Below are 14,671 nucleotides of genomic sequence, written 5' to 3' on the forward strand. Positions count from 1 at the left end.
GACAAGCGGCAATGATCTCACGCCGATTGATCACCACCCGGGAACTAAATACACCCACACTAATGGGGTAACTAGCCACACCTGGGGCCAGGCACAGGCGGCTGAGGGCCCGGATTGGTCAATCCGAGGAAGGGCAGAGCCCCAGACATGACACCGCCGCTTTATTAGGAATAATAGCCAGCTTGTAAGACCACTTACCATGCTAACCTCCGCTAAGCTTTGTTTCCTTTGGTCTGACGAGGCTGAATCTGCGCTTTTGTCTCTTCATTTACGTGGCCCCCTGTTTTACGTCACCCTGACCCTCTTCTTCCTTTTGTGGTTGAGGTGGACCACATGATTCAGGAGTGGGGGCCGTGCTGTCTCAGCGCTCGGCCGGATACTCCACCCCTGTCCCTTCTACTCCCGTCGTCTCTCCCCAGCTGAGGCCAACTACGATGTCGGGAACAGAGAACTCCTGGCTATCGTCACTGCTCTACAGGAATGGAGGCACTGGCTGGAGGGCACACTACCTTTTGTGGTCTACACGGATCACCGCAACCTGGAATACCTCCAAGTGCATGAATCCCAGGCAAGCCAGGTGGGCGCTGTTGTCACTCGCAATAACTTCACAATTTCCTACAGACATAGAACCAAGAACAAAAAGCCGGATGCGCTATCCCGCATCCACGACCTGGACCGGGTTGCCACTGGTCCTGAACCCATCCTTCCCGCCCATCGATTCGTGGGGGCGCTCCGATGGGAGATTGAGAATAGAGATAATTTAATAAAGGTTTATGTATGACATTCTGAATATTTGTTCATGTCAAACTAGCAGTTTTTTCTTCCATTTTTAATTATGCAAGTAATTAACTGATTAAAAAAAGAGGAGGATGAGAGCGTGCAGTGGATCAAGAATTGTTGAAGACGTCCTCATAACATTAAATGTCAAAAGAATTAACACATAACAGGTGCTCTTCAAGTTTGGCGGTAAAAAATTGTTGATAAAAAGCATTTTTAATTAGGCCATTAATTGTAATTAATTAAAACTCTAAAAGGTGATTAATCAGATTTTTCAGTTCAACATTTTTGACAATTTAATCCCACTGGAAACATAAAGCATAAATTGGACATTTGTGGAGTAATAAATTGTGACACGCATATCTGGCGTGACTTCATCTTTATGAGACACCTCCATCAAATGACGACATCAAGGAGCAATTGTGTCATTACCACAAATGAAAACATTTTAACCTCCCCTCTAGCACTTTTGCCAATCTCCTCCCTCCTCGATTGAATTTCTGGTGGGAGGTGCTAACATGTAAATTAAGGAGCAAGAAGTGAGGACCTAGGAACGTGTAATTAGAGGAATGAGATGATGAACCCTCTTTATTGGTCAATAATTTGTAAAACACACATGTGAGGACAGTCAAAAATATGTAATGTACTAAATTTGGGAGCTAGGATCAATATACAGCACACTGCTATTTCTTGATATTGATTACCTGTAGTTTTTCTGGTCTACAAATGTCAAAGACTGCCGTTTGCCTGTAAGGCTGCATCCATGACACAATACTAAAACAACTATTTAATTTATATATTATTATATACGATTTATCTGTACGATTTATGTATATTTTGGTAGCTGATTTTTTGATTAGGACAAAAATAGACGTTACAAATGGAAACACAAGTTCTTGAAAATGTCCAACTTCATTTATTGCAATAGATGTAGCCCTGAAGTCTTCCATAGTAACTACACAAGTGTTCAAAGATCAAATTGCAGTTAGAGCTTCTTGCTGGTTCTCTTAAGCACGACGGACCCGGCTGTGGAAGTCTAGAAAGAGAGAAAGAGCGGTTTTACATTTGAACATCCAGCCAGCCAATCACAGGGCATGTTCAGACAATCACTCACTCTCACTTTCACATCGACAGAGAATTTAGAAGTTAGTTAACCTACAATGCAGAATACCTTAAAAAGACTGCCATGACAAGTTTGCTCTATATTATTTACTTGGTTGTTACTAACATAACTATCAGATTAATTTAACCAGAAAGCCTGCCGCCATTCTACGTCACTACGTACTGAATTATTTGCGACGTAAATAAAAATGGCGCCATACGTCCAAATAAAGTTTTTACAAAATGTATTAAACTGGAAATGATTTTTGAAAAACGAATCTCATAGTTATGTTAGTAACAACCAAATAAATAATATAGAGCAAACTTGTCATGACAGTCGGGGTTCCTTTAACTCATTTGCTCCCAAAAACGTTCTATTTGAATGTTTTAAGTGTCCCAAAGACGTATTAATACGTTTAAAAAAAAAAGGAAAAAGAAAAAGTTTTTTGTTGTTGTTTTTTAATGCTAGAGCATACAGAAGGCTTTGATGCAGCCTCTAAACTGCACGGAATGGTTGAATCAATGGTCGGTAACAAAAACGGCCAGCAGATGGCAGCAGAGTATAAGAGATTAACCAGAGCCATGTTGCAACAATCTCACACCCACAGTTCTAAACAGATTTGTAAATAATGATGAAACTTAGCTATATTCTAATGCTAATTACTGCAAAACGGAAACAGTAACAAATTGATGAAAGAAGAGACTGTAATCTTTCTATTGGTAGGTTCCATGTTTTTATAGCAATAGAACACAATATTCTGTGGGCCTTGCAAAATCAGTCAAAATCCAGTAAAACAGCTGGGAGCGAAGAGGGTTGCTTCAGTCAAAATGGCTGGGAGTATATGAGTTAAGAAAAGTCATGCAAGCACAGGAACTGAAAACACCAGTTCACCTGAACCAAGATTCAAACCCAGAATCTCTTGACTGTGTGGTAGACGATTTACACCGTGTCGCCCAAGCACTGATATAAAATTTTGTATTTTATAACTACACAATCCATTCGGACATTTTGAAAACAAGTCAATGCACTTGCTGGCCAAGAGTTGGATCAGAAACTCTCCTTCAGGGTGAGAGAGGGTTGATTATTGTGATTAAAATTTGCTGACAAAACTTCACTTTAACCTAATAAGAGGTGTTTTTCACTATTTTGTTTATAGCTTATAGTGTTGATAGTTAAGAAAAATGTGCAAAAATAATAAATGATAGTGATAGTGATATTACTGCATATTTTTAACATTAACAACGTTTCATGACATGAATAAGATGAGATGAGTGTGGTTACCTCAATGAGCTTTCCTCCAGTGATCTCAGAGGTGTGGTGGTAGTTGGGGAAGGTAACACTCAGCTTGCCTCCCTCCATGTGCACTGTGGCCTGAAAGCATGCCCCTTGTACTTATTTCATGGTTCCAATGACTAATAAACAAGCCTTTTCTATCCTACCTTGAACTTCTTTCCTCCAATGGTCTCCATGTCGGCCTCCTTGCCAACTGTAAATTTGTTGGCGACCTTGGCGTTTGTGGGATAGATCTGAATCCAGGAGAAGTCGTTTCCATCCTGGGTCACCTCTGTGATCAGCTTGTAGTCGCGGCCCTTCTCAATGATTTCAGCAGGGATACCTGGAGAAGGAACGAGGCAGAATGGGGGTCAGTAGCCAGGTTTGAGTAAGACATTTTTGTTGACCGTGAATACGAAACCAGCTTTACCAAGGAGCTTGCAAAACTCATCGTAGCCCTCCTGGCTTTCAGTTTCCCATCGTCCAGTGAAGGCCATCTTGGTGGTGTTGTGTTGGGAGGTGCTGAGGCAAGCTGAGTGGAAAGCAAGGTACAGACACCAAGACGCCTGCCTTTTTATATACTGTCCACCTCTTACCACCTCCCAATCATCGCTGAGAATGACGACTGCAGTCAGCGATCAAGGATGCTGGAAAGTTTATGGAGGAAAATGCTGACAGCGCGGCGAGCTGGTGGCTGACCGTTAGGTCAATGAACTCTCCTGCAATGGCCTTTAGTTTTATGCTGGGATTGTGACATCACATTCTTGTCTTTGTTTTAAAATGTGGGTCATTTATATGAAGCCGATTTGTACCTCTACAAAGGAAAGTTAAGTGTAGAATTACATCTTTGATATATTGTAAAAAAAAATTGTAATGCACACAGTGTGTGATTCCCCCTCACCCAAAGTCAAGTGATCCTGCTCCCTGCAGTGCTGAACAGGATAAGCGGGACGGAAAATGTATTGATTGAAAATGTTTATAACATTCATAAGATAAAAGGTGACTTCTAACTTGAAGCCTGAGGTTTGCATTTGTGACAAAAGTGTAAAAGTGCTTCCAGCAGCACTCAGATTGAGTCTCTCACAATTCAGCCATTTCAAAGACCAATCATAGTGTTTCCAAAGCAGGAAAAGCTAGTGTGGCCTTGAAGCTCTTTATTGATACATAAAACATCTCGTTGGGCAACATCCTATAAAAGACACCCACTATCTTTATCTCTCTCTTTCTCCGGCTTTTGTGATCACACACACATGCAGGAAACCAGCACTTTAACCCATTAAGGCCTAAAGCGCCTGGCAAAACATGCCTCTAAAACCTATGGGTGACTTTTGAGTCACCCCCGAAAAACCTGAAGTTTTCCTGGAAAGTCAACAATATTAAAAATAATTGATCTTAGCTCCTGAAGCAGATAGAACCATAATTCTAAAAACATCTTAGAGCTTACACCTGTGCCGTTCACACAAACCTACGTTTATTATTATAAACCTTCAATCTATATATTTTTAAAATTCAACAAACAAATGTCGCATCTGCGGGTGTATAACTCCAAATAAATTTACTTTCAACACTGGAGCACAGTTGGAATAACCTCAGGGATCGGGGTAATTATTTGTCGTCCATTCCGTTAGAAAGCCGTTAAAATTTCCAACATCCTCATTGTCTACAAACATATTTCTTAACAGTATGTCACTGTCGACTTGTTACACTGATTCGAATTCCTCCCATGTCACCGTCAATCGCGTCATTTATTTAATAAATCGATTCTATTTGGAGCCCAAAATACGTTAAATCAGTGGGCCCTTCAAATTATTTATTGTGTTCTGATCCTGCCTTGCTTGACCTATTGTGCTGAAATTTGGCTGAATACCTTTATAAGCCGCCTACATCCTTTGAAGGTACTCCAGAAAAAAGCAGTAAGAATCATACACAACGCTCCTTACAATGCACATACACACGATTTATTTATAAAATCTAAATTATTTAAATTAAATGCTTTAATAAACTTTAGGACAGACAATGTATAAAGCGTCAAAAAACTCTAAACTGTAAACAAGGCTTGGTGTTGCTAAAAATAATAATAATAAAATTGTAAACATAGCTGAACCTGATATCTTTGCTCAAGGACTGATAGTCATTTGGGAGCTGTTACGTCTTTGAAAAGCAACTGATTGCTGAAATAAGTACTGATTCTAGCCTGCAAAACAACATGGAACTAGTGAACTGGTCTTTAGGTGCTCCGGACAAGCTCTTATCAACAATGAGAACTGGACCTGCTCAACACTCATGTCTGGATTTGCAGAAGATGGCTGGGGAAAATGGCGGCCGCTATGTCTAGCCTCACTCGTAGTTGAAGACGCCGAAGACATCAACCTGTTCATCACGCTGGTGGCTGGGATGCTTCTACTAGGGATCGGAGCCCTCTAGCTGCCTCGAATCCTTAGAAAAATGCAGGAGGCGGTGGAAATGGCCACTTTGGCTCTGAGCACCATCACTGGAGTGCAAGCCGACTTGTCCAAGGCCTGTGACGACGTGTCCCAGGTGAAGAACAACCTAGCTGCATCCGACATTGCCACGAAAAGAATGGCAATGAACTTGTCTACAAAGCTGAACAACCTGGAGATGATTGCTTGTCGGAACGCAGCAATGAACAGAAATCAAGACGAGGAAGAAACCGACTGAAGGTTGTGACTGGATGCGGGCTGCCATTTATCCTTAGCTATCCAATGCTACTGGACCAAATTGATCAACAAGAGAACAATTCAATGTTTTGCTCAACAAAGACTATTGGGAAGACGAACTTTTGCATCAATCAACAACTTCATAATCCACACAACTAGATATGTAACGAATTACCACATATCTGATCTGATTATCTGCGTCCTATTGAATTCTTGGAAGGGGAATTAATAATAATCGGTTTCATCCCGTCAGCCCTTTTTCTTTTCGCGTATAATTGTATGTGAAAAGTGATTGTTGTAAATTGTCTCTATGATTGTCCGAAAGGAAAAAAGAACAAATAAAAACAAACAAACAATAACTCCCGCAAATTTGCGTCAACCATAAATGCTAAAATAAAATTCCAGGACATGCTATGAAGCACACGTTACACTATCGTGCATATTCTGATGCATTTCATCGGCTAAGAGATTAAGAATTGGTCAAAACACAACAAGAGGTGCGCTCCCGGCTTTAACCGTAGAAGCGCGGTCACGCGCTCCCAGCCTTAATGGCTTACACAAGTACACACAAGCAGATTTATACACAAAAGAACATCCACCTGAACATCCACGAACTAATGAATGCTCTAGTGCTGTATGGGTCATGACAGTACTCTGTTAGACCCATAACCTTCTTACCTCTTACCAAGAGTGCAAATCGACCATTACGAATTTGCTGGTTGGTAGAAGTTTGCTTTTAGGTCATACAGACCAATTCTAGTTTAACTCAATGTCAATGTAGTTATTTTTTCTCTTACATTCATTTGGAACGACAGTGTATGCTATCTGTTCAACCTCGAAAGCCACCCCCCCCACAAATACATCATTAGATTTGCTGCAAGTTCTTAAAAAAATAAATAGATCAGTGAACTAATAAAACACAAAAATCTCTGGAAACCGCTACGGTACACCCGACTCAACGTCAATTGGAATCTCAAAGGGCACTATTTGATTTGTCCCTTTTTAGAAAACAAATTTCCCATAGGAAATATTGAAATGAAAAGAATCCATCAAGGGTCAAACTTGTAAATGGTACTTCATTTATATAGCGTTTTCCACCTTACAGCGCCCTCTATGCGCTTAACATTGATTCGGCTACTCGTTCACCTAGTGATGACGCAGCATCAGGAGCAACTGGGGGTTCAATATCTTGCTCAAAAATACTTCACCGTGGTCACAATGGCATACGGTTGAACCCGCAACCTCTGGGTCCGCTCTATCAATGAACCACGCCGCCTTTATAAATGCGACTGCAATCCTGAACAACATAAGTGGTATAGCAAATGCAATGCTGAAATACTGATATATCATTACAGGGAGTCCTCGAGTTACGAATGAGTTCCATTCTCTACGCTGGCGATGTAACCTGAATTTCAACGCAAGTCGATATTTACATCAAATTACTTTAATTTATTTTGTATGTGGGTGAGTATGTGCGTGTGTATGTGTGTGTGTGTGCATGTGTGCGTGCGTGTGAGTGTGTATTCATTAGCTCACCTAAAACCTTACATTTAAAAAATCCCATACTGTTCACCTAAATCCAATACTTCAGAATCCAGCTAGAGTCGTGAGGTTGTCAGGAGACCCGAGGAAGGATCAAAGAAAAGAAAGGAAAGTGAAATCCAGCACCGACCAGACATTACCTACTACCCACCGGGTTTCCAACCAGAATCTTTCACCAACCCCAGAAACATCTAAATTCCAACAAATTAGGGAGACCTCAAGAGACCAAAGGAGAGACTGAGGAAAGGATGGAAGGACAGACGAAGCAGAGTGAGATCCACAGACATCAGCCTCCACCGATTCAACGACCAGAGGAAGAAGCAGATTGTGTCTGAGTTTCGATAGATGCTGGTGTGGTGGATCTGTCATGCATGAAAATCTCCACCAAAGAGGGGAGCCGTCGACCCCTGCCAGGACAGAGCAAGCGCAACACCTCAGGGCACCCCAGGCCACGGCAGCGCCAAGGGACAACCCCCACCGGCCGGAGAGCAAACCCAGGAGCCAGGAGAGCCCCCCACCCCAACACGGCCCGCGCCCCCAACCCAACGCAGCAGGATGGGGCACGGCAGGCCCACCAGGCACCCCACCGGTCCACAGCCCCCAGGCCCCCAAAGCCCCCACTCCCAGCAGCACTGCTCTATACTGCGGTCTGCCCCAACCGATGGCACCCCACCCCGACACACCTACACCCACACCCCCAGTTGTGTGGTGCATTAAATTGTACAGTCATTTTAAAAAACATATTTGTGCCACCCGGAAGATGCCGGAACCAATATTTTGTGTTTCTGCACGCACATTCATTGCTGACGGAGGGCAAAGCAGAGCTAAACAAACACATAAATGTGACGCGCCTGATGGCGAGCCGTCCTGCTCGATGGACATCCGTTGCTGGAGGTAACAACAACACAACTTTAAATAACTTTAAAATAACGTGATTACTGTGGAAAATAAACAAAAAAGAATGTGCTACGGACGAGGCACGGGCGTCGCAAAGTCAAAACTTCGCGTACGTCGTAATTCGAGGACTTCCTGTATAATCTTTCTAATAGATGACAAAGTCACAAGGTGAACCCAGCATGGCGAATCAGGTGAGGAAGGCAAGGAGTTCAAAGGAAACAAAAAAAAGTAACTGTAAAGCAAAGTACAAAAAGAACTAAGATACAAAGTACAACGAATCATGGAAAACGTAGACTCAGCACCACGAACGACAGGCAACGTTGGTCAAGTGAGAATTAGGACACCTGTCAGAGACCAATTGAGTGAAAAAGATGGAATTAAACAAGAGACTGACAAGACGATAAGGCACACTCGGGCAGTCTGGGAAGAACACACAGGAAAACAAACTAAATCATAAAATGGGAAATTGAATCTGCACCATAAACAAAAACATGATAAGGTCCAATGTAAAGGCGGATGCTCCTTATGAGTTTAAATGACTGCAGTTGGAAACAGTTTGTATAAACACAATAAATGACTGTGTTAACTTTCATAACGAGTGACAATGAATTCCTTTGAGGGTGGTTAACTTGATGTTCCACTGTATTTCCATATTGGATTTTTTTTAAATTCCAAAATGAGTGTATATTTACTCTATAGCCTACTCTTAATGCTTTCAAGGTCAAAGCAAATTATACATTACACATGATGAATAGTGAACAAAGTCCACTTGGGAGCATTATAATCCTCTAGTTACTCTTTAAAAGTGCTGCAAAGTTGAAACTTTTTACCTACTAGGCAATCAGTAACACGAACGTCTCAACCGTTACCGAATGTCCAATCGCGTGCTGATGAAGTCATGCTGTACTTTCCCCTCCCCTTCCCTACCCTTCCCTCCCCTCCCCTCTTTGATGTTAGGCAGCATTGCATCAAGTGGAGGAGAAAATGAAGGTGACAAAGAGATGAGGAGAAGACAAGAATGTGAACAAAATGAACAAGAAGTTTGAGAAGAACAAAAGATGGGAAGAGAGAGTGAGGAAAAGATTCACAGGAAAGATACGTATAGATTCCTTTTATCTACAGCTAGAAAGGGGAGGGTTGTGATGGAGGAATTAAAAGAAGGGGTGCCTTGAAATGCAAATGAATCTGCTGCTAATCAAAGCAATAAGATTAGCCTTCCAAATTGAGAAGAAAGGCTCCATTATCTAGGCCGAGTGTCATGTTTAATAACGTGGAACGGCATGGTAATTCACCACTGATGCAACTGCAGCCTTCCTGTGTGTGTGTGTGTGTGCGTGCGTGCGTGCGCGCATGCGTGCATGTGTGTGCGGTAAAACTCGTCCAAGTGCACAACTGTGCGTCCATGGCAACTTTGTGTGGGTGTGACTTGTTAAATTTTGGTGCTTGGCTGCGATACAAAGAGATGGCAGCACTGATTATTTCATAGTTGAGCAATACAATGAATGTAATCTCTCTCTCTCTCTCTCTCTCTCTCTCGCTCCACTGTATCGCAGTATAGTCTATAGCTGTACTACTATGCTTCAAGAATCCAAAAAAAACCTTGAGGTGCAAAAAAAAAAAAGCCTGTACATGGAGTCTTAAGTAAAGAAGAACGGGAGAAGGCAAGAATAAGAATGCAGTGTCCAGTACCTCACATTCAAACCAGTAAAGCTTAATTATGGCCATAAATGTCTCTTTGTATCAAAGTTATGGGATTGTTGGTGGTTAACTTCCTTTATCGCAATGGACTAACAAGAATATTCAAAGGCGATATGGGAGAAAGTGAAAAGAGAGGCGTGATTGCTCTGTAAAGATGAAGTCGTCGCCACACGTTCGTTGATTGGTGACAGTTAGTGGCTTGGTGACGAAGTGACACCAAACAAAAGCTTCGCCCCCAAACGTTGGTGGCACAATCCATACGTGAGCAGTTAATTGCCAGTTTTTATTTCGTTTTTACTTTTGCTTTGGGAATTAATAGAAATTAACCCTAAAAGCTCATATCTTTTTTCTGAGAGAGCTCAGTATTGTTCATTCGGTAATCTTATCGATTCTACATGTCATCATCATTGCTCTCTCTCTATTTTCTTTTCTTTTTGTATGTGCGTGAGTATGTGCGTGTGCGGGTGGGTGTGTGCTCATTAATTCAAAATTAAATCTAATATCACACTGATTAATTAAATTGCAGACATTGGCTATAATTATGGTTAGTTTTAGTTATTATTATAAACGTAGTTTCAATTAGTTTTTTAAATGTTTTTATAAGCTTTATCATTTTATTTCATTTCATTTAACTAAAATGCTTTTTCCTATTTTTATTTAATTAATCTCGTTACTTGTTAACTATAAAAAAAAACCTTGTTGATTACTGGCATGAAACAGCCCTCCTAAAATGGGCTAATTTCAGCAAGTCAGAAAGTATGTAAAGTGTAAGACAATTCTTTATCCACAGAGATATAAGATTACTGGGAAATGTTTGTGTGTGTGGAAAAAAAAGTTTTTTATGATGAAAATATTTACATTACATATCACGAGAAATATGATTTAAAAATCCAAACAAATCGGAGGTCAGATGCAGTTGGAGGTCTCACTAAGACTAACTAGATGAAACTTGACAGTCCAATCATTCTGACATTGGCCCTAAAGCAAAATTAATATCATGGAACTTTCCTTATATTTATTACTGCTTTCATCATCTCAGCATGTGCAGTAATCCCTCTGTACATTGCCCAAAAAAGGACAAACACTGGAAAAGGTTTGTCCACACCATAGCAGAACCAAACAGACAAATTGAAAGTGATCTGTTTAGAACTGCCAACATAGCTCATAAGGCAAGCCACCAATCATATGAAGTAGTCTATCACGTCTAATTTGGCCGTGACTATTGATGGCTGAAAATACGACACGTGGCAGCACCTTTCACTTTGAAAGTCTGACAGGGAGAGCTGCCTCAGTTATACAGGCAACAAGCCTGTATATCCATTAAAGGCAGAGACAGAAATAGGCCACAGAAGCTGCCAACAGTGAGCATTCTGTTGTTGTTATCGCTACCGTTTCTCAATCCATTCTGACAGCCCTCTTCTCCTTTGAGGAAGGAAGCAGCAGTCACTGGTGAGCATGAAGCCCTCCCTCTTTCAGGCCCGCCCCCACCCCTCATCCAGGGAGCCAAATTATGCCGACATTAATATTGCATATTACACAAGACTCACAGAGAAGCCACATGTGTATCAGCCCTTTGTCTTCATGTCAAGTGAAATATGCTCGGCAATCATCAGAGGTTGAGCGCCAGCCAACGAGAGGGGGGGGGGGGGGTGACAGCAGGAGGGGAGGGTGTAAAGAAAGGGGAGGAGGAGGAAGAGGAGGAAGGCTGCCTGGAGACAAGTGTGCTCTTAAGGGGTAAAATAATAGATGATGAGATGAGAGGTGGGAGAGCGAAATAAAATTGAGGTGAGAGACAAGGGGAGAGCAATGAGGAGCCGGACAACATGGCAGACAGTGGAGTAGTCCAAGCAACTTCCGAACAGCGGTGCGCAAATATTAATACAAATAAAAGAAATATAATAATAATGAAATAAAAAGTATGAACATTAATCTGGTCGAGGACTCTGTAACACTGTCTCAGGTGCCTTTTTCATATTTTGTCAATTTTTTTTTACAAACGCTTTGCAGACGCAGAAACACAGGCAAACTGAATTTTCCAGATTATCTTTCTACGGCATGCAAAAAAGTTTCAATTGTTAAACTATAACGCAAACTTCTCAGTCTTTGCATGTTTTCAGTAATTATCTTCAAACATGTAGAATGTCTTTAGAAACAAATATCTTTTGAGCACTGTACACTGGTGGTGTAGCGTTACGTGCTGCTGTCTTTCTTGCAGATGGTGTGTGTTCAATACCCTGCCAATGTCCATTTAAATAAAAATTAAAATACAAAAAGAAACATGTTGGTTGCACCGTGTGCTGAGCCCTAATGGGGCAAGCTGAAAGTCAAATCAAAAACCCTAAAGAAAAGTCATTTAGAAAGTCAGCCAGGGCATTGTTAAAAACGTAAATGTTTGACAAGTAGCCATTAGGTGACTCGAGCTTCCTCAAGCAGCATTGGCTGCTATTAAAAGACATTAGAGAACGAAGTACTTGCTCTGACACCAGAAAAGGTGAGTTTTACTTTTGGACATGGGCTTACAGCTTCTTTTTTTAAATCAATAAATAAAAGTAGCTAGCTTTCGCTAGCAGTCCATACATCGGAACCATGTCCAAAAATAATGGGATTGATCAACTTAGGGAAAATACCCTGGCCTAGTGGTAAGTAAACTTATGAGCGTACTGTCTGGTGAGCACAAGGTACTAGAGAGGATTTTGCAGTAAATGAGTAGCTCAACGGCTGTTTGCGGTTCTCTCAATAGTGCGCATGCGTAAAAACATCACCCCTCCTCCGTGCTTTTTACGCATGAAAACCTTCTATAAATCATTTATTTTGATTTAAAGAAAAACACACAACTCCACTGTTCATACATAAGCTACATGTCATAGGCTACTAGCAAAACATTCACTGTGTAAGTAATAAAAATTAGCATCAATAAACCGTTGACCTGCATCGACGCTGGTGTCATTATACAACTTTACATGTTTAACAAGCTTCATAAAGTATAGTTCTTACTCAAAAAGTAAACTGAAGCTACCTGTCCAGAAAAAACGTAGCAACCAAAGCATCCGTCTTCAGAGATCTCTGCTGCTTTAGCGCACACCATCGCTGAAAAGACTCGCCCAAAATGACTTTTGTTTGGCTTTTCTCTTTCAGTCCTTGTCTCCGTTCAGCAACCTCAAAAACTTTTTCTTTTACAACTCAGTGGTCCTGTATACATTTTGGATAACTTGGAACACACACGCAAGGAGCTAGCTACAGTAGGAAGAAGCTACGCTGCCGCTGCGCTGGAAAACGCTGTTACGCTAGAGGCCTACGCAAGCTACGTACTTGTGTCACATATGCAAGAAGTGTAATTGACAAGCCAAGAGCCAATTAAACAACAAAGCACCTTTGTTATTGATTGGCTAGAATTTAACTGTCCCCGCCACTTCCACAGTTTATAAATAATATATATATACATATATATATATATATATATATATATATATATATATATATATATATATATTTTTTTTTTTTACCATAACTACAAGTCTGTTACAGGTTGATAAAGCAATTTTTAAGTGAATCAGACAACTTAATTTGTAGAAAAAAACCTCTCTAATACCTTTAATGCCCATAAAATCCAAAATACTGTGGTAATTGTTTTGATATTTTTTAAACATTGAAGTTGACATGGGTAGAACGTATGGACAATGGACAAAGATGCTTTTAGATGCAAATCTTTCAAATTACATGCATGGTCACAGAACAAACAAAACTCATATCTCAAGGTACCACTTTATATTACTCATAATGTAGAGTGCCAGGATCGCGTCATTAATTCAATAGCATTAATAGATAAAAAAAAAAAAAAAACATCTTCAAGACTTTATTAGGAGCCACCAAGAGCTTCTTGCGTTAATCTCAGACATGCACACACAAGTTTGTTTTACTATCTTTGTGGGGCCATGTAATTGACATAAAAAATGATTGCCTACTCCTATTCCTTACCCTAACCTCAACCATAACCTAATTCAAACCTAAACTCTAAAACCAAGTCTTGACCCTCAAAAAGAGGTCTACACTTGTGGGGCCCAGCAAAAGGAACCAAGCAAATGCCGGATTTTTGTACCCAGAGCTTTGGGTTGAAGATTTGACCCAGCACGTTGGGTCAAGATTTGGATCCATCAACGGTAAAAATTACCCATACTAATAATGATTTGCCCCGCAACTCTGTGAAATCCCCAAATGTTGGCCCCACTGTGTAACAAAAACAAGACCACACACATACACACACACACACACACTTGAGAATGAACAACGAGCAGGTTGGCTGACTGATTAACACAAGCTCATCTGTGGTGGAGTGTGCTCCTGACGCACTGAGATTGCCATAGCCTCTTGTTCACCCTCATTGTACGAAACAACACAGTGGCTCACCTTCGAGCGCACTTGTCAGCTTCTTAGTGCCAAACCTCTCTCACTATCGGCAATTATGTCGGCATGCATGTCTAATTGTGTATCAGCTTGAAATGGTGTATTTCTGTCCCTCTCACTGACTCTCACGTTTGCACTTTCTAAGCACTTCTGTCACCTCACTCAAACCTGATTATTAATTATAGTCTGCAAACACTGTTGCCAAGGCGACAGACACAACATCATTCATTAACAGCAGTACCATCCAATAAATTAAAACGTTCTTCACATTATAGTGTTGAACTTTATTTATTTTTTCTCTCTC

General features: G+C 40.9%; 1 protein-coding gene across 1 annotated transcript; it reads right to left on the reverse strand.

Annotated features, from left to right (window-relative positions):
• Positions 1–1,559: 1,559 nt before the first annotated feature.
• LOC144043919 (gastrotropin-like) lies at positions 1,560–7,859 on the reverse strand. The gene is made up of 4 exons (XM_077558025.1): positions 3,582–7,859; positions 3,319–3,494; positions 3,161–3,250; positions 1,560–1,813 (listed from the first exon to the last, which is right to left on the reverse strand). Exons 1-4 carry the CDS (start codon positions 3,646–3,648, stop codon positions 1,763–1,765), a joined length of 384 nt encoding a protein of 127 aa, XP_077414151.1. The 5' UTR covers positions 3,649–7,859; the 3' UTR covers positions 1,560–1,762.
• Between the last annotated feature and the right edge of the window lie 6,812 nt (positions 7,860–14,671).

The sequence above is a fragment of the Vanacampus margaritifer genome, chromosome 2, assembly GCF_051991255.1.
Source record: "Vanacampus margaritifer isolate UIUO_Vmar chromosome 2, RoL_Vmar_1.0, whole genome shotgun sequence".
Classification (NCBI taxonomy): Eukaryota; Metazoa; Chordata; class Actinopteri; order Syngnathiformes; family Syngnathidae; genus Vanacampus; species Vanacampus margaritifer.